At 33.5% G+C, this 23,433-nt stretch overlaps 1 protein-coding gene across 1 annotated transcript; it reads left to right on the top strand.

The window, feature by feature from the left end:
• The first annotated feature begins 2,048 nt into the window (after positions 1-2,048).
• LOC132722523 (uncharacterized) lies at positions 2,049-22,843 on the top strand. Its single transcript, XM_060707031.1, has 14 exons — positions 2,049-2,181; positions 4,673-4,813; positions 5,282-5,331; positions 5,738-5,837; positions 7,118-7,206; positions 10,350-10,464; positions 11,805-11,936; positions 12,373-12,600; positions 14,000-14,155; positions 14,561-14,649; positions 14,859-14,917; positions 20,226-20,317; positions 20,723-20,774; positions 21,719-22,843. The coding sequence occupies exons 2-14, from the start codon at positions 4,691-4,693 to the stop codon at positions 22,228-22,230; spliced, it is 1,797 nt and encodes a 598-aa protein (XP_060563014.1). The 5' UTR covers positions 2,049-2,181; positions 4,673-4,690; the 3' UTR covers positions 22,231-22,843.
• The last annotated feature ends 590 nt before the right edge of the window (positions 22,844-23,433 follow it).

Raw genomic sequence — 23,433 nt, 5'->3', positions numbered from 1 at the left:
ATATACAAAACTCAATGAATATACTTATACATGTATATACATTGTACATGTATAGTTATTGTCAGATGCACAAGCAGATCTAAGGAACTGAATAATGATAAAGCGTACATGTTGTTAAATTATATTCTAACACTCCTCCTGATTTTCTCACTATACACAAAGAAGAAGAAAAGACGGTGTTAAACTGTCAATAAACACTGGTTAGGGACTACTTGTATATGCGGCTATTATTTTTCCTCCCTTTATATAGTTTAATGACGTATTATTATTGATATTTTCCGTTCTTATAATATTTTGTTTTCATAAAATGCTGAAATAATATCACACATACACTAGTTAGCGCCACAGGTTTGATCCTTATCAGTTGACAAATTGGCGCCAAGTCGTAAGCAGCGTAATGACGTCCTTCTAAATATGAAAGTAATTCATAAATGCGCTAGAATGACGTCATTTTAAACTGACAAAAATGATAAATCGAGCACTGGTGTAAACACAATACAATCTAGTCTAAGATGTAAGCTTTGATTGTTGAAAATTTGATAAAATAACTCTTATTTCTTTTGTTAATAATTTCTATATCTTAGGAACAGTAGAATTGAACAGCGTGAAACAAGAGTTGGCAGCGGAGTATCAATACCTGTAATATCCACTTGAAGAAATAGTATTAGTGATTTTCCTTATTCTTTCCTGTTAGACTCAAAATAATATTGGTTTGAGCGGTGTTTGTCGGCTTTTTTACACCGGTTTTGTCATTTTTGATGTTAATTCCAATAAACACCATAAATACTTCAAAAATCTTCTTGAAAAATGCAAGGGCTACTGTATATTTTAGATATTTAGCATTAAAAATAGGTAGGTGGATCTTGACAAAATTATTGAAAATCCTAGGTGTACATAGATTTTCCTTAAATGTGACTTTCCATAGCAACCAGTGTCTTTCCATAGCAACCATTGACTTCCAAAGCTACTAGTGACTTTACATAGCAACCAGTGACATAATATAGCAACCATTGATTTGTCATAGCAACTACATGTGTAAAATTACCATCAATATCAACCATTGGTTTTCCATAGCAATCAGTGCCTTTCCATAGCAACAATTGACTTCCATAGCAACCACTGAATTTCCATAACAACTGTTAACTTCCATAGTAACCAGTGGATTTCTGCAGCAACCGTTGACTTTGGTAGCAAACAATGACTTCAAATAGCAATTATTGACCCTCATAACAACCATTGACTTTCCATAGCAACCTTTGACTTTCCATTGCAACCATTGATTTTGCATAGCAACTGATGATTCCTATAGCAAACAGTGAGTCTTTTATTGAATTTCAATCAAGGAAAGGCACCTGAAGTCTTCCACCACAAGTAAGGCCGCAATGTCGCCATATGTAATATACCATGTCGATGTGAGGTTAAACCCAATCAAAGCATTAAATTTCATAGCAGGCACTGACTTCTACTGAAACCACTTATTTTGCTTTTTGTCTTCAAATTTTTAATACATGGTTGATATAATAGCATATGTACAACACTGTTTGCTATCGTCTTAGGTGTTATCCTATTTTATATGATTTTCAAGAAAATTGCCTTCCTGAATTTTACTTATGCCCCTTGGCAGTTTTATCCTTCGTCTGGGCAAGGGTTTGTGGACAACTTGACACTATGGCATTTTAATTTTTGTTATGGAGGCGTTATTATTATTCTTTAAGTTTGCCAATATACATGTAGGCCTGCCTTATTCAAAAAGTACACAAGTTGGGTTGATGATAGGGCTACTTTTTTGTTCATCATTTTACTTTTCATCTGTCCACCCGTGGTTCCTCTTTTCATCATTGTACATAGTGGAACTGTAAAAAGAGGACTGCTTTATTGTTCTTATAAAACTTGCCCTTGTTTTATTAGTAAGACGTTCAGGCAATAAATTCAAGGACCTTTATCTGTTATTTAAGTCTTGAAAGAATAAATAACCATAAATATCTTATAGATCTAAATCGTTTTTTTTTTTTTTTTTTTTGTTTTTTAATTTGGAAAATCATTTAGGGGCGTGCAACCATAGTCAGCAGTTAGGGAACCATCCTTTTCATGCTGGAAACCAGAAATTTGGGTGAAGAAGTAAATTTACCAAGGATGTTTGGTCCGTGTAGCAACATTTTTTGACATTTTAAAATCCATCAGGTAACAGAGTTCATATATCCTGATTTTATGATAAATGTATAAAAATCACAAAAAAGAAAAAAAAAACAGAACTCATCAACTGACTCAGTCCAATAGGGCCTATAGGACTAAAAGGGCATTTAGCAATAAAAATATTTTAACACTGTTTAACAAGGACTTGATGTTTTCAAAGTCTCTCACTGATAATCATACAAGGCCGTCGTCGATGGTCCGGCCGGTCCGGCCTTGGCCGGACCAATATTTTGGCCAAAAATGAGTAATAAAAACAAAAAAAACAAAAAAACAAAAAAAAAAACGCATCGCTGATTAGCAATTTGACACTTAACTGGTCCCATATACAAACAGGACGCGACACAATTAATTGACCAGGTATATGTAGGGGTCCTACGAAGTCAAGTTCGAGTACTTTTTCGGCACGACATCCTAGCATTGACAGATAACCTCAGCAAATCTCCTCAACAAGTTTCATTGTCAGCATCCGAGGGCCAGCGGATAGCAAAGCGGACTCTAGAGAGTTTGATAACATTGAGATCAGACGACAGTTTTGATTCTTTATGGATTAAACTTCAAAGTGAGAGTGATCGCGTCGATGTTAACGATCCAAATGTTCCAGGGAAGAGAAAGGCGCCCACACTTTCGAGATGGGGCACGGTGTTGGCTACCACCCCATAACAGTGCAGGACTTGTTCCGGCCTAGGTAGCAATCGATCTTGCCATCGCCAGTGTTAAAGAGAGATTTGACCAACCGGGATATTGCGTACTTCAAAACGTGGAGAATTTACTTATAAAGGCCGTACAACCTTTGAAGACCGAGTACACTAGAGAACTTGGTTTTGTTTGTGATTTCTGTGGTAACGATATTAGCCTAGACATCTAAGATGTGCAGCTTCAGCTGCTACGTTCACATTTTGAAAAATCAGAAAATAGTACTGTTGCTCTACCTGACATTTTGAAATTTGCGTCAGAACAGACAGCACTGTTCTCTGAGGTCGTTGTGTTGTTAAAGATTTTGTTAGTAATGCCTGCTACTAATGCTACCAGTGAAAGGACATTCTCGGCGTTCAGAAGAATTAAGACATACCCGAGATCGACAATGTCTCAAGTACGCTTGAACAATCTAATGGTGTTACATATTCGTAAGTACAGGACAGATTCACTCAGCTTACGTGTAATTGCCGATGAGTTCATTACTACCAGAGAACGACGGCGATGTGTTTTTGGAAAATTTACATAAAATGAGACTCTGTACGTGTTGTGTAAGATTATTGTTATCAAAATTACTGCTAAACAAAAAGTGGTTATTGTTGACTCGTAATTATTTTTCCATCATGTCATCGATTGTTATTTAAGCTTATACCATTGTGCTTAACAATAATCCACGTACTGTAACATTTCTTTTATTTGTTTATTTATAATCATCAGATAAAAATGCATCTAAAGAATTATAATAACATCAGTCATTGTTTATTTTTCATTTGCCAAATATCAATTACATGTATTCATCTTTTATTTACACCTGTCCGTCCGTCATGCGAACCTTAAATTTCACCCTTAAAACTTACGACGCACTTAAATCCGTAAAAAATCGTTGACATATTACTATAACATGTACTAGTGGCAGGCTGTATACTGTGCCAAATATACGGGAAAACGCCCCTGAGAGCGTCCTAGAATAAAAATTTTCCGGGGGAGCATGCCCCCGTACCCCCCTAGATTCTACCTAAAACCAATCAAATTGGCCGCACCAATCACAAAATCGTGACGACGGGCCTGTCATAATGTTTATTTTCAGGTTTTACTTTCTTTCACACCATTTACTTATCACGTCCAAAATTATCTTGATGTCTTGAAGTCTAATTAGTTGTACTGACTGCTAGATAGACGATATATCCTTGAGTGACTTATCCCAACAAATTATGCGATTTAGGGCTTTTTATTATATAGAGGATGGTCAACTTTCACCGACATCTATGTAATATCAGTTTGTAAAGTGGGTCGGTCTTGCAGTCAATATATTGAGACTAATCAGGTCTAGATTGATGGTGACATAGTGCTCATGAAGCAGCAGTTACAGTGAGTTGATGCTGGTATCTGGTTTCACAGGCAAATCTTAGACAGAATAAAGCTTGCTTTGTAGATTAATTTCTTTTTACATATAATGGTACCAAAACTATAATGCCTCTAGTTGTAAATGCATATTACATCTGTTTAAAATGGTGACAGATACTGACTATGACTTCTGCTGTCCCTTTGTTATCACTTATAGATACGTAATTACTTACATCCATAAAATTATACCTTACATTGTAATTGAAATTTCTATATTTGGCATTGCATGCAGTTTGTCCATAAAATGTCTTGTACACCTGAGATTGTTGCAGAAATAATGCTTCTGTCCTGGGTGTGTCCTTTAATAAATTCTTCCTAAAAAATGACAGGAAAAAATAATGATTTTCAATTATATTTGTTGAATATTATGTTTATATTTCAGGTTCTTCTTACAGTGACCATGAGGAAGACTGGAGCTAGATTGACCCTGTCTGGTGCAATGGCAAGACAGCCACACCTGGAGCCATTGGACACTAGTGAGATTAAAAGCTCAAGTGTGACTAAAGCAGAAAAAGAAATAAAGGTTGTCATGAGATGTGTTTTCTAATGATCTCAATAACAGCAATCCTAATTATTCCTTTTTTTTCCCATTCATTATAGAAATTGTACTTTAGTCACTTATGTCTTTGTTAAATACATTGAATATTATGACTCAACTGAAAACATAGAAAGAAAAACTTGTAGCTTTTTAAGAATGATATTTTAGAAGAAACCAGTTTATTATAAATTGACATAATGTTAAAGATCAACTGATGGATATATCTTGCAATGTAGGATTTGTTATCTTGGAGAAAACTATTTATCCATCAAGTGTTGGTAGAAAATATGTAATATATTAATTTTAAACTCTTTGTAACCTAATAAATTCATTTGTCAGATAGTTTACTTCATTATCTGATACATATTTTTGTACATGTTTCCTACATAAAGATTTAAAAGTTAATACCAAAGTTTACTATAACTTTTTTATGAAAGTGTTGAATATTTTCAGCTGTTAAAACAAGAAAATCGGAAGTTAAAGGATGATCTAACAGAAGTCAGGTTTGTTGACTGTTATCAAATTATTTCATCATGGTTGTATAATGCTCTAATGAATACTGTATTCATTAATCCATTTTTCTGCTATCTATTGGTACAGATTTATTACCTATTCTAACAAGCAACAAACATAACAAATGATAACATACACATAACTTTACTGGAGTATTATTATAATATACTTTACAATTTAGTCTGTTTGAAACTGATAAATACCCAGTAAACATTTTGATTTTTTTTTTAGACTTTGTAGCTTAACTGTCAGTTGTCAGACTTATTTAAATGGAATCATTTCGGATCTATCTACAGTACTATAATATATGTAACATGACCATATGTCATTTAATCTGTCAAAAATCTTTTAAAACTAACAATATACATAATTATATCAATATATTATTCACACTAGGTCATTGTACAATCAGCTAGTACAGGAGAATAGCCATGAGAAGTTTGATGAAAGGAGGGTAACTCTGTTGAAGTCACAGATTATACAGCTAGAGAGACAGGTATCCTAAATTTGTGTGTGTATGTAAGTTTATACTAGATTTAAAGTCTCATCAGAGAGACTGATTTGTAATTTCAGTTGGCCAACCCACAATTACAAGTCTCGAGCTGTGTGGGCTGGCCAGGTATCCATGATTTTATGAGGCTTTTAAAAAAAAATAAATAAATAAATTATGCCACCTCTATAGAACCATTCTAGCCTGTATATCAGTGTAATCTAAACAAACTGTAAAGTTTTAAATTTGAAGTCATTGGAGTAAAAAACATGCATTACATAATTGTATAATTGTGGGTTAGTAAACAATGTATAATTTGATAACACAACACATTTCAACTTTAATGAGTTCACCAGAGGTAAAGGTGAGCTTTTGTGATCGGCCTGTGTCCAGCATTGATCAGTGTTGTTAACATTTAACTTAAACAAAATCTCCTCTTAAATCTCTTACCCAATAATTTGTAATAATAAAATCTGTACAGTATGATTCTTCAGATTACAGATGATATTCTATAGAAATTACTCAAACCAGCTGGCTGTCAGAGCTAAAAATGATAAAACATTTTAACAACATCTCAACAACTTTGTAGTTTTTGATGAAACTATAGAGAAGTGACCATTATTATGTGGTCCTGTACAACAATTGCTCAGGTCTACTGAACTCAGGGCTCTTGTTAGCATTTTGAGACTGGAGCCAGGGTCCATGCAGGGGGGAATTTTGCATGATTTTCAAATATTTTTCATTCAAGGGGGAATTTTTTTTTCGGTAAGACTTGAAATTGTGCGATATGTTGGAATGCTACAAACTGTCCGGAACGTTTTATTTATATATAGACATCGGCGTTTTCTATGTCCGTTAAATATTAATTTCAAGGGGGATTTTTTTTTGGTTTTAGGGAGAAAAAACACACACTTTTTGGTGGGGGAATGGGGCCGATATTCAGCCCCAAATCTTACCAAACCAGAGCCCTTGAACTAAAAGGCCACCAAAACTAATAAAACCCTGGAACAACATCTCTAATTCTCTTCCTTAATTGCTGGATAGATTATAATGAAACTTTACATATATGATTTATAATTGCTAAAATCATCACAGTCTGCTGAACAAGATGGCAATCAGAGCTAGAAATATAAGTTTTAGACAACATTTTTTCTACAGAAATGGTTGTAAGGTGGTCTGTTAAACAAGTGGCCACCAGAGCTTTAAATAGAAAATAGCTTTAAAGGACATTTCCTCAACATGTTGTGTATTATTTTAATATACATGTATATTTTTTTTTTTTTCAGTTGCTGTTATTTAGTGAAGCCCTCACATCTAGAAGTGAGACTTTGTTTGATGTAGAGAATAATCTTCAGTGGCTGGCAGATAAATGCAGGTATTGTTATAGAAATGACATATTTTCATGATAATTCTCATAGTGCTTTCACATATACTACTTGAGAGACATGAGTAACAAGAGTTGTAAAAAGTGCTGTTTGGTTACAGGCAATTCATGTGCATATAAAATCTAAATCACTCCACCTTCATAAACTCCTGTCATACATTGTGATTTGCTGCATGTATTAAAAGAGTTTATAATCAGATTGTTAACAAGCTGAATGTCATTCTTATTGTCCCTGTCAAACATTTCTTTAAACATCAATAATGTGGCTACACCCTCTTTCGCCATTTTGGCCCCTACTTGTTAAGTGCCTGATATGTTTGAGATATCACAACAGAGTTATCTAAATATGCATGCTCAAATGTTGGCTACAAATTGCTCTTATTGGCTTATATTGTTGAATAACTATTCTCCCTTAAACCTTTCACAGCTTGAGTTTAGATTGTATATTAACAGTGCATTTCCTGTGGTAATATTTAAAACTTTACTTGGTGGTATGTAGTATAATTTATGATCAGTAATGCCTATAATCTGCTATTGCTTTTATGCTAAAAGGTAGAAAAAAATAATGTTTAATCAAAGTTTCTCTCTATAAAAGTTTATTTAGTCCTCACCAGAAGTACATGATTATGGGCTACTCATCCCTTAAGACTGTTAGTAAGTTTAACTTAATCATGGAGGATTTGAAACTGATTTAAATAATTTTCATAATGCCAGAAGGACAACATGGAAGTTTTAAATTACCATAATGCACAGACCTTGATTTTGAAAGTCTCATTGGAAAGATCATTTGTAATTTTAAGTTGGAGAGTAGCACAGGATTGAACTGACAATTCCTTGTTTTGTTGTTGGACTGTGTTACCACCTGATGACTAAATATATTTCAAAGCTTAGCACTCATATTTTAGATTAAACAACTGGTTTTTCCCTTGATTCTCTTATTAACCAGGTTTTCAACGAAAACCGGGTTATTGTAATGCCGAAGTCGGCGGGCGGGCGTCAACTTTTGGTTTCCGCTCAATAACTTTAGTTTGCTTTGGCCTATTGACACCAAACTTGGTGTATGGATAGCTTATATCAAGAGGCAGCTTGGGATTGCTACCCAGGTGTCTGTGATCAAGGTCACTGTTACTAAAAATAGAAATTCAGTTTCCGCTCAATAACTTGAGTTTGCCTTGACCTATTAACACCAAACTTGGTGTATGGATAGCTTATATCAAGAGGCAGCTTGGGATTGCTACCCAGGTGTCTGTGATCAAGGTCAAGGTCACTGTTACTAAAAATAGAAATTCAGTTTCCGCTCAATAACTTGAGTTTGCTTTGGCCTATTGACACCAAACTTGTTGTATGGAAAGCTTATATCAAGAGGCAGCTTAGGATTGCTTCCCAGGTGTATGTGATTAATGTCACTGTAACTGTTACTATAACCAGAAATTCAGTTTCCGCTCATTAACTTGGGTTGATTTTTTTGGCCTATTGACACCAAACTTGGTGTATGGATAGCTTATATCAAGAGGCAGCTTGGGATTGCTACCCAGGTGTCTGTGATCAAGGTAAAGGTCACTGTTACTAAAAATAGAAATTCAGTTTACGCTCAATAACTTGAGTTTGTTTTGGCCTATTGACACCAAACTTGTGCGTGGGTAGCTTATATCAAGAGACAGTTTGGGATTGCCACCCAGGTGTCTGTGATCAAGGTCATGGTCAATGTTACTAAAAATAGAAATTCAGTTACCGTTTAATAACTTTAGTTTGCTTTGGTATATTGACACCAAACTTGGTGTATAGGTAGCTGATATCAAGATGTAGCTTTGGATTGCTGCCAAGGTATCTATGATGAAAGTCAAGGTCACTGTGACTTAAAATAGAAATTTCCGCTCAATAACTTTAGTTTGCTTTGGTCTATTGACTCACTTGGTGTACGGATAGCTTATATTAATAGGCAGCTTGTGCTTGGTACCCAGGTGTCTGATATAAAGTTCAATGTTGCTGAAAATAGAAATTCAGTTTACGCTCAAAAACTTGAGTTTGCTTTGACCTATTGACACCAAACTTGGTGTATGGATAGCTTATATCAAGAGGCAGCTTGGGATTGCTACCCAGGTGTCTGTTATCAAGGTCAAGGTCACTGTTACTAAAAATAGAAATTCAGTTTCTGCTCAATAACTTGAGTTTGCTTTGGCCTATTGAGACACCAAACTTGGTTTATGGATAGCTTATATCAAGAGGCAGCTTGGGATTGCTATCCAGCTGTCTGTGATTAAGGTCAAGGTCAGTGTTATTAAAAATAGAAATTCAGTTTCTGCTCAATAACTTTAGTTTGCTTTTGCCTTTTGACACCAAACTTGATGAATGGGTAGCTTATATAAAGAGGCAGCTTGGGATTGCTACCCAGGTGTCTGTGATCAAGGTTAATGTAATTAGTTTTCATGTTATAACTTGAGTTTGCTTTGACCTTTTGACAATAAACTTGCTGAGTGGCAGCTTTGGATTGCTACTTAGATATCTGGGAGCAAGTTCAAGGTCATTTGCTTACAATAGAATTTTCAGCTTCTACTCATTAACTTCAGTGTACTTTGACCTATTGATTGCTGTCACATCAAAATTTGGTTGTTGAAAACCTGGTTTTCGTCGCATTGCAGCGCTTCTTGTAAAAATTTGTTTCTTTAAAGATCCTGTATGTTTTGTGATTGATATTGTAACTGTGTGTATACCACACTTGCAAAAAATTATATATGTATATAATTATGCAAATAAAACAATTTTCAAACATCGAAGAGTATGTAAAATGTGTACTGCTAATATTTGTGCACATTATATTTAATCAATAAATATATGCATTCATTTCTTATTGGAAAATTTGACTTAGAATTTATAGAAAATAAATTTCTATTTACCTCTCTTTATTTACATGAAATGTTAAATTCGGTAATATCTTTATAAATAATGCTTATTGGAACTTACAATATTGACAAATCTTAATTTGAGCATCATATTTATGAAATAAAACCATGAGAAAAAGTGTTACAGGATCTTTAAGTTGAAGGTCTAGATATCCTGTGATGAAATAATATGGTTAAAAGATTGGTGCATTCAACATAAAATCATATTTCATTATTCCATGAAACTTATTGAAGGTCATTAATCAGTAAAGATGTGAGAGGTGCTCAAGTTCCTGTAGATAGATCAGAGTTAACATTGATGGTAGAGACCACAGAATCTGCAAGGATCAAGTTGTACAAACAGATAGAGGTACTCTATTTTCTCAATTCAAACTTTAAAAAAAATCAAAGCACAGAAGGCGCTGAATTTGTTTGGGTCTCAGAATGTCAGAAAGGTGAAGGTTGTGAGATAATAAACCAATTTGGTTTTGTATAGTGCCACCAATGCTTTTCAGCGTTTTAATTGTAGTAAATTGGCTATAAGACTAATTGCAACACTGATATTCAATTCGATGTTTATGTGACTTAAACAATTGGAAAAAAATGAGTTGCCTTAAGTGGGATTTGAACTCCAGACCTCTAGCTTCCTAAGCGAGCGCACAAACCCATCGGCCACGGTGAAGCTATATGTTAACGGCCTGAAGAAAACCATATTATTTTAAATTAGGGTTTGTAACCCTTATTATTTCGACGCTAACTGTTGTTTAACACAGATGTAAATAATCATAGAGCTTACTATAAGCATGTATATCTATAAAGAATAAAACAATATTAGAAATCTTCGACCATTCGGGAACTATTTTGCTTGAAAATTAATGCGCCTTTTATTTGACCATCTTTAAGCAGTGATCTCCCCTGAATTTTTCGGCGTTAGTGAACATATAAAGGGAATAACTGCTTCAAAGAAGCGGACTACTTTTGGCATTTGCAATTAACAGCATCAGGGTCTGAAATTTCGCTACCATTATTTGTTTGGTCTGACGACCCAAACAAATAAAAACTTTTCAAAACAATACCAATCAATGTTTAAAGTGAAGAACTTGATATCGTCTGTAAGGTTGTGGTGCAAGCCTAGCCATTTATTGTAGAAGAGTATTAGGTCCACACAACTAAATTAGCAAGTTCAAGTTTCAGACATGGCACTGTTCTTTATTTATAGATTTAGATGAAAACAATGTGTTCATCATGGACATTTGTTCTTCAACTTAGTACTTGTATTTGTATATACATGTATACAAATGAAATGGTATTATTACTTAAAAAAAACACTAACAAATTAATACAGAATTATAGAAAACAGGTTAAGTAATTGATTGGTGAAGTAAAACTGAAATACCTCTTTAAACAGAAGTTAAACCTAATGCATATATTAATTTTAAGTTAGTGACAGAAGTAATTAAGAGACCTTGCTTCTTTTATCAAACCATATCAACTTGTGAATATTCCTTCAGTTTATCCAAACACTATGTTTACCTGTTAATTTTACTATTTGATTCTGACCATTTAAACTACTTGTGGACTGTCCACAATTCAAAGAAAGGAAAGTCCACTATATAAATTGAGAACAGCTTATAAAAAAAATTTAAAGTTACTAGCTCACTTTATTTCACAACATCTTATCATTGTTTTTACATATACTGTATTTTCCAGAATAGATCCACGGAAAATTTATCTAGACCATTGAAATTCACCAGTGATTTTCTACAGTCTAGTAGAGAACATGATGTTACACTGTTAGAGATAGCCTCTGGAAATCTGGAACATTTAAATCTCAAACATGTGGTATTTATGCTAATATATGTATTTAAATACTTTCTTTTCCAAAGGTAATTTAAAATTAACTGGAAACTGTTACAAAGGATATTAAATGTAGCTTTGTTCCGGATTTGATTCTGTAATTGAGATGTTATTTGAACTTGAATACATTAATATACAAGTTATTTGAACTTGAATACATTAATATACAAGTTAATACATGTATATAGGAGGTTTCATATTTTCTTTTAAATTATATGAAGTAGTAGTATGAAAAGATGGACGTCAGTGTTCAAAAATGTACCCTTAACAAAAATAGAATACATTTTCTAATGTTTATTTCCTTATTCTTATAAATGATAAAAGTCGATCTTCAGTTTGGAAAAGATTTTACTTGCTTTTTATCAGTCTCACCAGTTTTGTGTTTTTGCCTATGTTTATAATTTTATGATATTTTCCACAGACAAAGTTAGAAACAAAACTTAGCTCCCTTTACAAGGATCTCATTCAGCTACATTCCATCATGGAACCTGAAAATGACAGTGACTCTGCGTATTTATGGACTTCCTGTCATGTGACCACACCTGCCAGAGATAGGCTAATGACCCAGATTCTGAAAACATGTGCAGTGATGAAAGAATGTAGCTCAGACCTTCTTGATTTATCATTATTGTATCCCAGTGCACCTTGGGTAAGAAAATGAAGCATATATGGACTCAGCTTATTCTGCTTTTCTTAAAACATAAAAAAGGAACATCAAAAATTAAAATAATTTTTAGCTTGTCCGTTTCGCAGGGAAAGTTTAGCTATTATTTTTTGCTGCAGTGTCATAATTGCCATCATCTTCAATTCTTGCAAAGATTTTAAGGTAGCACATCACTTAAACAGTTTAAAGGTATCTACCTGTATATGAAACTTGGGAATACATACTTATCATGACAAAGTCAGTTGCAAGACAGGAGAATGATTCTGAAAGCTATATTTTTGGAATTTTTCCCCTTTTTAACATTTTAGCATTTTTTATTTAATTAACAGAGCATTAACACTGCATGGGATGCTTTTACGAGTTTGTCTGTTTTGAACCAAAAAGTCTATTATGGTAACAGCATCATTATTGTTGTTATCATCGTGGTTATTCAAAAACTTCATTGTAGCCCACTATTCGAACATTTTAAAAGATATCATTATGAAACTTGAAATATTTGCTTATTATTACAAGGTGCAAGAAGTATTAATTTGAAAACTATATTTTTGGAGTTATGTTTATTATTAACTTTTTGTGAAAATTACCTTTAAAAGTATTATTTCAAAACAAAGAAAGGTATCAACATGTAATTTCGAAAACTTTTTTGTCATAATAAGCCAAAATTGTAAGACAATGGGCCTTATTCTGAAAGCTATGTTTTTAAAGTTATGCCTTATTGAACTCTGAAAACTTTGTCAAAATTGCTTATTGAATTGGATGATTTCAAAACTATTAAAGCTATCAGCATGAAACATTGAATTCTTGATTTTTATGACATCGGAAATTTTTAAGACAAGGGCATTATACTGAAAGAAATATTTTAGGTGTTATGCCCCCTTTTAACTTATAATAGTTAATAAAATTAGTTGTTATTAGTTGTTGCCTTTTAACTTTTTTGCTATTTAATATGGCTTGAAAACTTGGACTCAAATACTAAAACTCCTTTAGTTATTCTTTCTTCAATAAATTTTTGAAAAGTTAGACAGGACATAAGTATTTGATGAGGAATACATAAATATTTTTTGATATAAAAACATCAATAGTATACAGCATTTAAATTTTATACATAATAATTGACCAGTAACCTACAGGAACCAAGCATGATACGTCTGTGACACTAGTATTGAGCCAGGCTAGCCTGCATGTCCATGTTGACTGTCACTAGACTATACTGATGGCTGATCAGCTTCAAAGTTTCATTTTCCCCAGATTGATAATGAACAGTTCCAAATATTGAAGCTGGAGTCCAGTGGACAAGTCCATTTTAGAAATTAAGTAGGTTAAGGCTTAAACTGTTTTTAAAAGGGTTGGGTACTATGTTCTTTTTTATGTTTTAAATTTATAGCCACCACTGAAGACATGTGCACTTAAAGAGATCACAGCAGAGAGAGTGTTGGCATGGTTACCAGCTAGGTCAAGGTCAAGGTCAGAGGACATGAACCAAATGATAAAAGCATTGGTGAAAGCTTTCAACTATAAAGTTTATATGCTTCAAAACCAGGTAATGAACTTCCTGAATGTTGTATATTTTTGTTTATATAAGATTAACTTGACAAGGTTCTTGCTGGAAGTTATAAATTCTAAAAACTTTTTAAATTTACGAGGATCAAATTTATGGTATACAAGAGGTATCTTTTAAGATCAGTTACATCTTATAATTATTTGAATTTTGTAAAATGAGCTACTGGTACTGGAAGTCAAAGTATTCTTATAAGTCCTGATGTTTCTGCACAGTCTGTTCAAAGTTTAAATGATTTATATGTTAAGACACAAAGCTACTAATAGTATAGAGCTTGTTCAGACTCCACAGATATGCAGGCTGGCTTGGCTTTATACTTGTGGAAAAGGTTAAACGCTTTTGGTTCAGGGTTAAATACTTATGCATGATCATGTTTGAAATTTTCAGAATAAATGTTTGAGAGAAGAGGTGAAGTATCATCAGAAAGTTTACAATCTGCAGCTCAAATATACAGAGTCTTTATTTCAAGCTATAAGGTAATTAGTTGTTTCATTTCTTTTCTGAAACTAGTACTGTGCTTTATTCCTTTTTGTCCCCCTTATATTGAGAAGCTGTCTGCTATTTACTATTAATTTGTTCTAATTTGATTGATAACCCAAAGTTTATAAATTCCAATGTAGTCTTCTTTCTAACCTTACTGTTTTTACATTTGACAGTGTCATTGGATATGTTTGTTTATTTTCAGGGAAGCCTACACAAGTTTTGAAGATACTAGTAATGACTTGATAGTGAAACCAATTAATGGTAATTTCTTACAAACAAAATTTATTTTCATTTTATGTCTGAAAGTATTGTACAGTAAGGTTGTTTTTGTACACACAAAAAAGGATATTTTGATCTACCTTAAAGAAAAGTCAAAAGATAGAGGAATCAGAGAGAAGGTTGCATTGCACATGTTATCATTTTCCTGTCATGTTTTTTTTTCCATTTTGCACATTTTATTCAATATCAAGCCTTGAAAATGAAGTTGTTAAACTAAATACAGTAAACTTCACATATAGCGAACACGGTTATAGCGAACTTCCAGTTATCAGGAACAAAATTTTTTGGCCCGAATTTTACCCTTCTTTATTTAATGTAAAAAATTACGGTTACAGCGAACACGTTTATAAGGAATTATCGCTTATAAGGAACTCATTTTTTAGTCCCAATGCCATTAAAAGTACAGAAAATTACACTTTTATAACGAAATCCAAAATATCGGCTATCCGAAAACAGATCATGCATTTTCTACTTTCGTTTTCATCGCCACAGATTAAAACTTGGCCGAATGTAGCGGATATATTAGGAACAAATAATGACGATGACAGTCAACCATCTGAAGACAAGATCTATTTAGATGATCTGCCGGTTGTGTCAAAAAATGAAGCTATTGATTGTTTGCACAATATTAGGTCATACTTAGAGTCTAATGCACATGTTAAAGAAACAGTTTTTAAAAGTTTATTGGATCTGAAGAGTTGTAAACATTCCCAAACTAAAAGTAGCAACTTCTTCAAAGCAAAGTGATTATTTTTATGCATGATACTGTATTGTTAATAAATAACAATATTGCATATATGGTACATATCATATAATTATCATATAGATATGTCTATACATAAAAATTATATTAAAAAGAAACAACATTGCAATTATTCCTTTTTTTAGCTCACCTTGCACAAAGTGCAGGTGAGCTTTTAGGATGGCCAACCAAATGGCGTCCGTCGTCTGTCGTCCGTCCACATTTTAAATATTCTAAGGACATCTTCTATGATACCGCAAGGCCAATGTTAATGAAACTTGGCAGGAATACTCTTTGTATGAAGCTCTATCAAGATTGTTCAAAGAATTCCATTTCATGCAGAACTCTGGTTGCCATGGCAACCGAAAGAAAAATCTTTAAATATCTTCTTTTAAAGAACCCAAAGAGCTAGAGCTTAGATATTTGGCATGAAACATCTTCTAATGAGTGTCTACCAAGTTTGTTCAAATAAAAGCCCTAGGGTCAAAATTGGCCCTGCCCCAGGGGGTCATTGATTTTCCCTATATGCATACAGTAAATACTTAAAAAATCTTCTTTTAAAGAACCCAAAGAGCTAGAGCTAAGATATTTGGCATGAAACATCTTCTAGTGAGTGTCTACCAAGTTTGTTCAAATAAAAGCCCTGGGGTCAAAATTGGCCCCGCCCCAGGGGGTCATTGATTTTCCCTATATGCATATAGTAAAAACTTAAAAAATCTTCTTTTAAAGCACTGTAAAAGCTAGAGCTTAGATATTTGGCATGAAACATCTTCTAGTGAATGTCTACCAAGTTTGTTAAAATAAAAGCCCTGGGGTCAAAATTGGTCCCGCCCCAGGGGGTCATTGATTTTCCCTATATGCATATAATAAAAACTTAAAAAATCTTCTTTTAAAGAACCCAAAGAGCTAGAGCTAAGATATTTAGCATGAAACATCTTCTAATGAGTGTCTACCAGGTTTGTTCAAATAAAAGCCCTGAGGTCAAAATTGGCCCTGCCCCAGGGGGTCATAGATTTTCCCTATATGCATATTGTAAAAACTTAAAAAATCTTCTTTTAAAGAACCCAAAGAGCTAGAGCTAAGATATTTGACATGAAATATCTTCTAGTGAGTGTCTACCAAGTTTGTTCAAATAAAAGCCCTGGGGTCAAAATTGGCCCCGCCCTGGGGGTCATTGATTTTCCCTATATGCATATAGTAAAAACTTAAAAAATCTTCTTTTAAAGAACCGTAAGAGCTAGAGCTTAGATATTTGGCATGAAACATCTTCTAGTGAATGTCTACCAAGTTTGTTCAAATAAAAGCCCTGGGGTCAAAATTGGCCCCGTCCCAGGGGGTCATAGATTTTCCCTATATGCATATAGTAAAAACTTAAAAAATCTTCTTTTAAAGAACCCAAAGAGCTAGAGCTAAGATATTTAGCATGAAACATCTTCTAATGAGTGTCTACCAAGTTTGTTCAAATAAAAGCCCTGGGGTCAAAATTGGCCCCGCCCCAGGGGGTCATTGATTTTCCCTATATGCATATAGTAAAAACTTAAAAAATCTTCTTTTAAAGAACTCAAAGAGCTAGAGCTAAGATATTTAGCTTGAAACATGTTCTAATGGGTGTCTACCAAGTATGTTCAAATAAAAGCCCTGGGGTCAAAACTGGCCCTGCCCCGGGGGTCATTGATTTTCCTTATATGTGTATAGCAAAAACTTAAAAATCTTCTTTGAAAAAACCCAAATAGCTTGAGTTTAGATATTATACATGAAACATCTTTAAGTAAATATCTACAAAGTTTGTTCAAATAAAAGCCCAGGGGTCAAAACTGGCCCTGCCCCAGGGGTGTCATTGTTTTTAACTATATGTGTATAGTAAAAACTTAAAAATCTTCTTTTAAAAAACCCAATGAGCTAGAACTTAGATGTTTAGCATGAAACATCTTCTTATGGGTGTCTACCAAGTCTGTAAAAATTGGCCCGGGGGGGGGGGGGGGGGGGCCTATATACAGGTGAGCGACCTCATGGCCCTCTTGTTTCTTTATTGAATCAATATAAGGGAGACAACAATGACAAACCAAAAAGTTATTTCTCTTAATCAAATGTTCTTCGAAGTGGCGGACAATGGTTAACAATTAGTTTGTTATATGTAAAACTGTTCGCTATAAAAACTTCTGATACAAGGAACTAATTCGCTATATGCTTACAAGGAACTCCAGATATAAGGAACAGATTTTGAATGTCCCAATGAGTTCGTTATAAGCGGAGTTTACTGTAGATATTCTAAAATCTGCTTTAATTTTGCAGTGTTTGGAAAGTCCATTTTAGATTGACTATTAAAAAGTGGGACTATCCTACATACCTGGGAGTCAGCATAAACATTGACATAACCTTTTGGTTAAAGTTTGATATGTAACTTCTTTTACATAATCATGCCTTGCCAAACACTAAAGATGCTTGTAACTTGAGAGAATAAAAGGATGTCATTAACTAAGGCCTATAACTCTAGCTCTAACTCTGGATTTTGACAAAATTTTGGTCCATTTTGAACTAAGAATGTTCTTGGCTCATGTTTTGCATACACAATCAATCTAAAACTTTGCAAAGTAAAACTTCTGAAGGTATTCACTTGATTGTTTTACATGTCTTTGTGAAGTAAGTGGATGTCAGTATCCAAGACATGGATTTTGATTGAATTATAGCCTTTTCTGAAATAAAAAATTCTAGTTAAAGTTTTGCTTGAAACATTTACCTTCAAAACTATTGAAGGTATTCACTAAAAACTGTACGTGCCTTTTGGATCATAAGTGAAGGTGACTTTTCAAAGCTCTGAACTCAAGTATGGATTTTGACTGAATCATGGCCCTAAAAAAATGATTTTTATTTTGTGTGCAACATTAATCTTTAAAAAAAAACAACACCTCAACATGATCACTTGAATCTTAATTCAAGCTTTTGGAAATACAATTGAAGGTTACTTTTCAATATCTTTATACTCATAGATAAATACGCAGTACTTTATACGCATGGATTTTAAATGAAATAGGATTATTCGAGAACTTCAAAAATTCTTTTGTCACTATCTAAGATTCTTTGATATTACCTGTAGAAAAGAAATCTTTTTTAGCTCACCTGTCACAAAGTGACAGGGTGAGCTTTTGTGATCGCTTTTCGTCCGGCGTCCGTCCGGCTTCCGTCCGTAAACTTTGACTTTAAATGACATCTCCTCATAAACCTCTAAGCCAATTTCATCCAAACTTCACAGGAATGTTCCTTTGGTGGTCACCTTTAAAAATTGTTCAAAGAATTTAATTCCATGCAGAACTCTGGTTGCCATGGCAACCGAAAGAAAAAACTTTAAATATCTTCTTTTAAAAAAAACCCAAGAGCTAAGGCTTAGATATTTGGCTTGAAACATCATCTAGTGAGTGTCTACCAAGTTTGTTCAAATAAAATCCCTGGGGTCAAAATTGGCCCCGCCCCAGGGGATCATTGATTTTCCCTATATGCATATAGTAAAAACTTACAAAATCTTCTTTTAAAGAACTCAAAGAGCTAGAGCTAAGATATTCAGCATGAAACATCTTCTAATGGGTGTCTATCAAGTTTATTCAAATAAAAGCCCTTGGGTCAAAATTGGCCCCGCCCCAGGGGTCATTGATTTTCCTTATATGTGTATAGCAAAAACTTAAATAATCTTTTTTGATAAAAAAACCGAAATAGCTAGAGTTTAGATATTAAGCATGAAACATCTTTTAGTGAGTGTCTACAAAGTTTGTTCAAATAATAGCCCTCGGGTCAAAATTGGCCCCGCCCCAGGGGGGTCTTGATTTTCCTTATATGCATATAGTAAAAACTTAAAAAATCTTCTTTGAAAAAACCTAAATAGCTAGAGTTTAGATATTAAGCGTGAAACATCTTCTAGTAAACGTCTACAAAGTTTGTTTAAATAAAAGCCCTGGAGTCAAAACTGGCCCCGCCCTAGGGGTGTCATTGTTTTTAACTATATGTGTGTATTAAAAACTTAAAAAATCTTCTTTTAAAAAACCCAATGAGCTAGAGCTTAGATGTTTAGCATGAAATATCTTTCTTATGGATGTCTACCCAGTTTGTTCAAATAAAAAGCCCTTGGTTGAAAATTGGCCACGCGGGGGGGGGGGGGGGGGGGGGTAGTAAAAACTTAACATTGTGTGAAACATCTTCTAATGAGTGTCTTCCAAGTTTGTTCAAATAAAAAGCCCTGGGCGTTTAAACTTGCCCCGCTCTGGGGGCCTATATACAGGGCCATCATGGCCCTCTTGTTTCATAATTTGCACACATGACAATAAGAATAAAAATGTTATTAATTGTTTAACATTTACAAAAAAAATTGGCCAAATTGAAATTGCAATTTTTGCTCCGATTTAAACCTCAAAGGTGCATTTTTCCACGAGGTAAAATGTGTTTTGTGCAACATTGTAAAATTCTATGTTTAGATTCAAGTTTAATTTTTAATAAAGACTTACAAGTAAATGCCTTTGTCAGTTTTATATTTTTTATATTACACACATGATATATTTTCAGTGGTTCTAGAAGCTTACATGGATTTGAGTCAGTCAGCATCTGAGGTTTCCCTTAAAAAATTCATACAGACATTTAAAGACCAGGTTCCACAGGTAACATATTAACACTCTTGTGAAGCACCCACATAAGATTTTTATGTTTCCTTTGGGTAGCTTGTATATCCAAATACTTTGTGCATGTGCTGAGCTCATGTGGAGGAAAATTATAGCTAAATACATACTGGATAAAATGAGACTACTAGACATTTATTTAGATATCTGAAAACATGCAGACCTATTTTTAAAAAAGAAATAATAATATAAATAATAAATTTTCTTTCTGTAATTTCTTTTTTATTCAGTAGCAAAATACTGCCAGCATTTCAACTAGGAAATCTTACTAATTGGAACAATTTATTAAGTTAAAACAGTTTAATTATTAGAAAAAATGTACTCTTCTGTATTTCTTTTTCTTCAATTTTGCTAAAAAAAAAATCATTTTAATTTCATTTTTTTTAGCTGAGCACTATAGTGGAGACAATTCAAGTGAAAGCATTTGAAGAATCAGAAGGTACTTTTCTTTTAAAACTCTTACAGTATTTTAAGGCTTTTGTTTGCATACTACTGCATACATACTTATTTAAAAAATTCGTAACAGTTTTGAGTTTTTCATTATATATAGACCTGGCTAGATTTAATTCTCGTGCAGGTGTCTAGGTATATGTACAAAATTAAATAATGGACATTTACAGATTCTAGATTCTAAAAAGGACATTCCATTACTACACAAAGTTCATAAGAGTAAAGGATTTGGTTTAAACATATTTATTTTAAGCTCGATTGCAAAACAAGTTCTTGCAACTTTTATCAATCACTTTCGAGTCCACTTCGTACTGTTGTCATATGAAGAAACATGGTCTGACCCAAGTAAGGCTCAAACCCATGGTCCCTGGGTTTTGAGAGGCAAACACCTTAACCATTAGGGCGGGCACGGCACCACTCTCCTTAAAGAGCAAAGGAGAGTTATGGAATAATTCTCAATTATCTTTAAGAAACTTTTATAAATGTTGTTTTGGCCTCAATAGGTTGTGTTTACCTCCCAAATTAAAAATACTAGAAATTTTAATGTTTTATAAAATTATTTATCAATTTTAAAATTGGGACAAAATTTTATATTTCCGTGCAGGTTTTTAAGGTTTTTGTCACAATATGGACAAATTCTTTGAAGCAGGGAAAAAGTTGGTACTAAAGAGCGGCAAAGGAGAGAATAGGGGGCAGCCGTGTCGGGGGAAAAGTTCGCAAAAAAACCGGCCAACTAGATAAAGAATTGCGAGCCCCTTTTAGAAGAGAAAGAAAAAAATCTCAATCATCTTTAATTAAAACAGTGCAAAAATTTTTTACATCTTTCAATATTGAGCCCAATGTTGTTAAAAAGTAAAAAAATAAGCATTTAAGACAAAGAGTTTAACTTAGAGTGTGGATATTAGTTGAAAAAACCACTTGCCCAACTTTAAAAAAGGTCAAAGCCAAGGTCAAAAGAAAAAGCACTACATAAGAAAGAATGGGTCAGCATATTAGATGACGAGCCTTTAGAGAGAGGTTTATCTGATCTAAATTTAGAATCTCATGAAACAGAAAGAGAACATTCGGAAAGTGATACAAAAGAAATGTCAGATGCGGAACTTTTTAATTATCTTTCAAAAACAGATTTTGGGCAAGATATCCACACAAGTGTTGACAGCATTGATACAGGTGTTAATAAACATAGTGAGACTACTACCAGTCAAAAACCTCCGAAATTAAAAAAGAAAAAACTTGGATATGTGCCAAATACCTTTGTACCAAACAAAACTCTTCAGTTGAGGAGATCAGGAAGTTTAAGTAGACTGTCCTCTAAAGAAGAAAGTTTTGAAAGTAATCAGTCTGCTAATGAGAGACCAGTCTCTCAGGAGGAAGTACTTACTGAGAAAATAGGGAAACAAAGTCAGGGGAAAGGCTTCCACAGAAGTAGACCAGCATTTAGGTAACATACCTCAGTTCATAAATTATCTCAGGGGAGGAGCGACCAAGTGATAAGCATATCTACATCTCAACCCAGGCATCATCTATTCAAACTATATTTGGGTCATGTCCATATTTTGTCATGTATGTTCCATTTCAATTTCTTTTGTGATTGAAATAGGCTGTCAGATTTCTCACAATCAAGCTTACAGTATGTTTCAATTAATTGCCTCATAATTTAATTCATTTGTTTTCTTACAAAACTGTTGTTACATGTAGTTATAAAACAAAAACATGAATTGCTTACTTCATGTAATTTTCTTTTTACGGAGTTTCTCATTTGTCAGAAATTTTATTATTATTTAAATATTTGCAAAATGATCAAACCTTATTATAACATTACAATTAGTATAATTACCATATTTTTATACCCTAATATGTACTTGGATTGACCAAAATAAACAATACCTCAGTGAGACAACTTAGGGTACTAGTGCCTGATAATAATTTATATTGATCTCGCAGAATGTTTTGTATATTTATTGTTAAACATTATGCAACTTTATAGTTATATTGCCTTATTTGTTTTGCAATGAAATGTTACAAATTATGTTATGCAAATAAATTTTATTTTACAGATGTTTTTGTTTTATCTCGATGTTACTTTGTAATGAGATTATCCTGTAATTTTAACTATTGTCTGCCACCCCCTGGGAAAGGCCCTCTACATTGTGGTGACACACACAACTTTACCAGATTTGTATCATTGTAGAAACATCAACTTTTTGCTTGCTATGTATTGAAAAGAGACTAGCATCATTTGAGTTTTCCATTAAAGATCATATTGGGGCATTTACTGAAAATTTATTATGGAATTGCCTTGTGCAAACTACTATGATTGGATCACTGGTCAATCTGTCAGAGCATTAAGATGGGACAGATCAAATTTCAAAGAAATGCTATTGTGTATAAATGCAACAGATGTTGTAGGATTAAGGTCAATCTAAAACTTATTCTGCTGTAAGTTTTTTGTAATTGACAATTTACTAGGTACAAGCTCCCCCTAGATGGAGATTTGTGGAATAATCATAATACTGGTAGTGTTTGTTTGTTCGGTTCTGTGTCGCACCAACACAGTATAGGTCATATGGCGACATTCCAGTTTAATGGTGGAGGAAGACCTCAGGTGCCTTTCCACACCCGAGTTGAACCACCGACCTTCCGTAAGC

The sequence above is a fragment of the Ruditapes philippinarum genome, unplaced genomic scaffold (genome assembly GCF_026571515.1).
Source record: "Ruditapes philippinarum isolate M1 unplaced genomic scaffold, ASM2657151v2 ctg7522_1_1_1_1, whole genome shotgun sequence".
In the NCBI taxonomy this organism is placed as follows: domain Eukaryota; kingdom Metazoa; phylum Mollusca; class Bivalvia; order Venerida; family Veneridae; genus Ruditapes; species Ruditapes philippinarum.
Note: the sequence above shows the minus strand (reverse complement) of the source record. Positions and strands in the feature narration are given on the sequence as shown.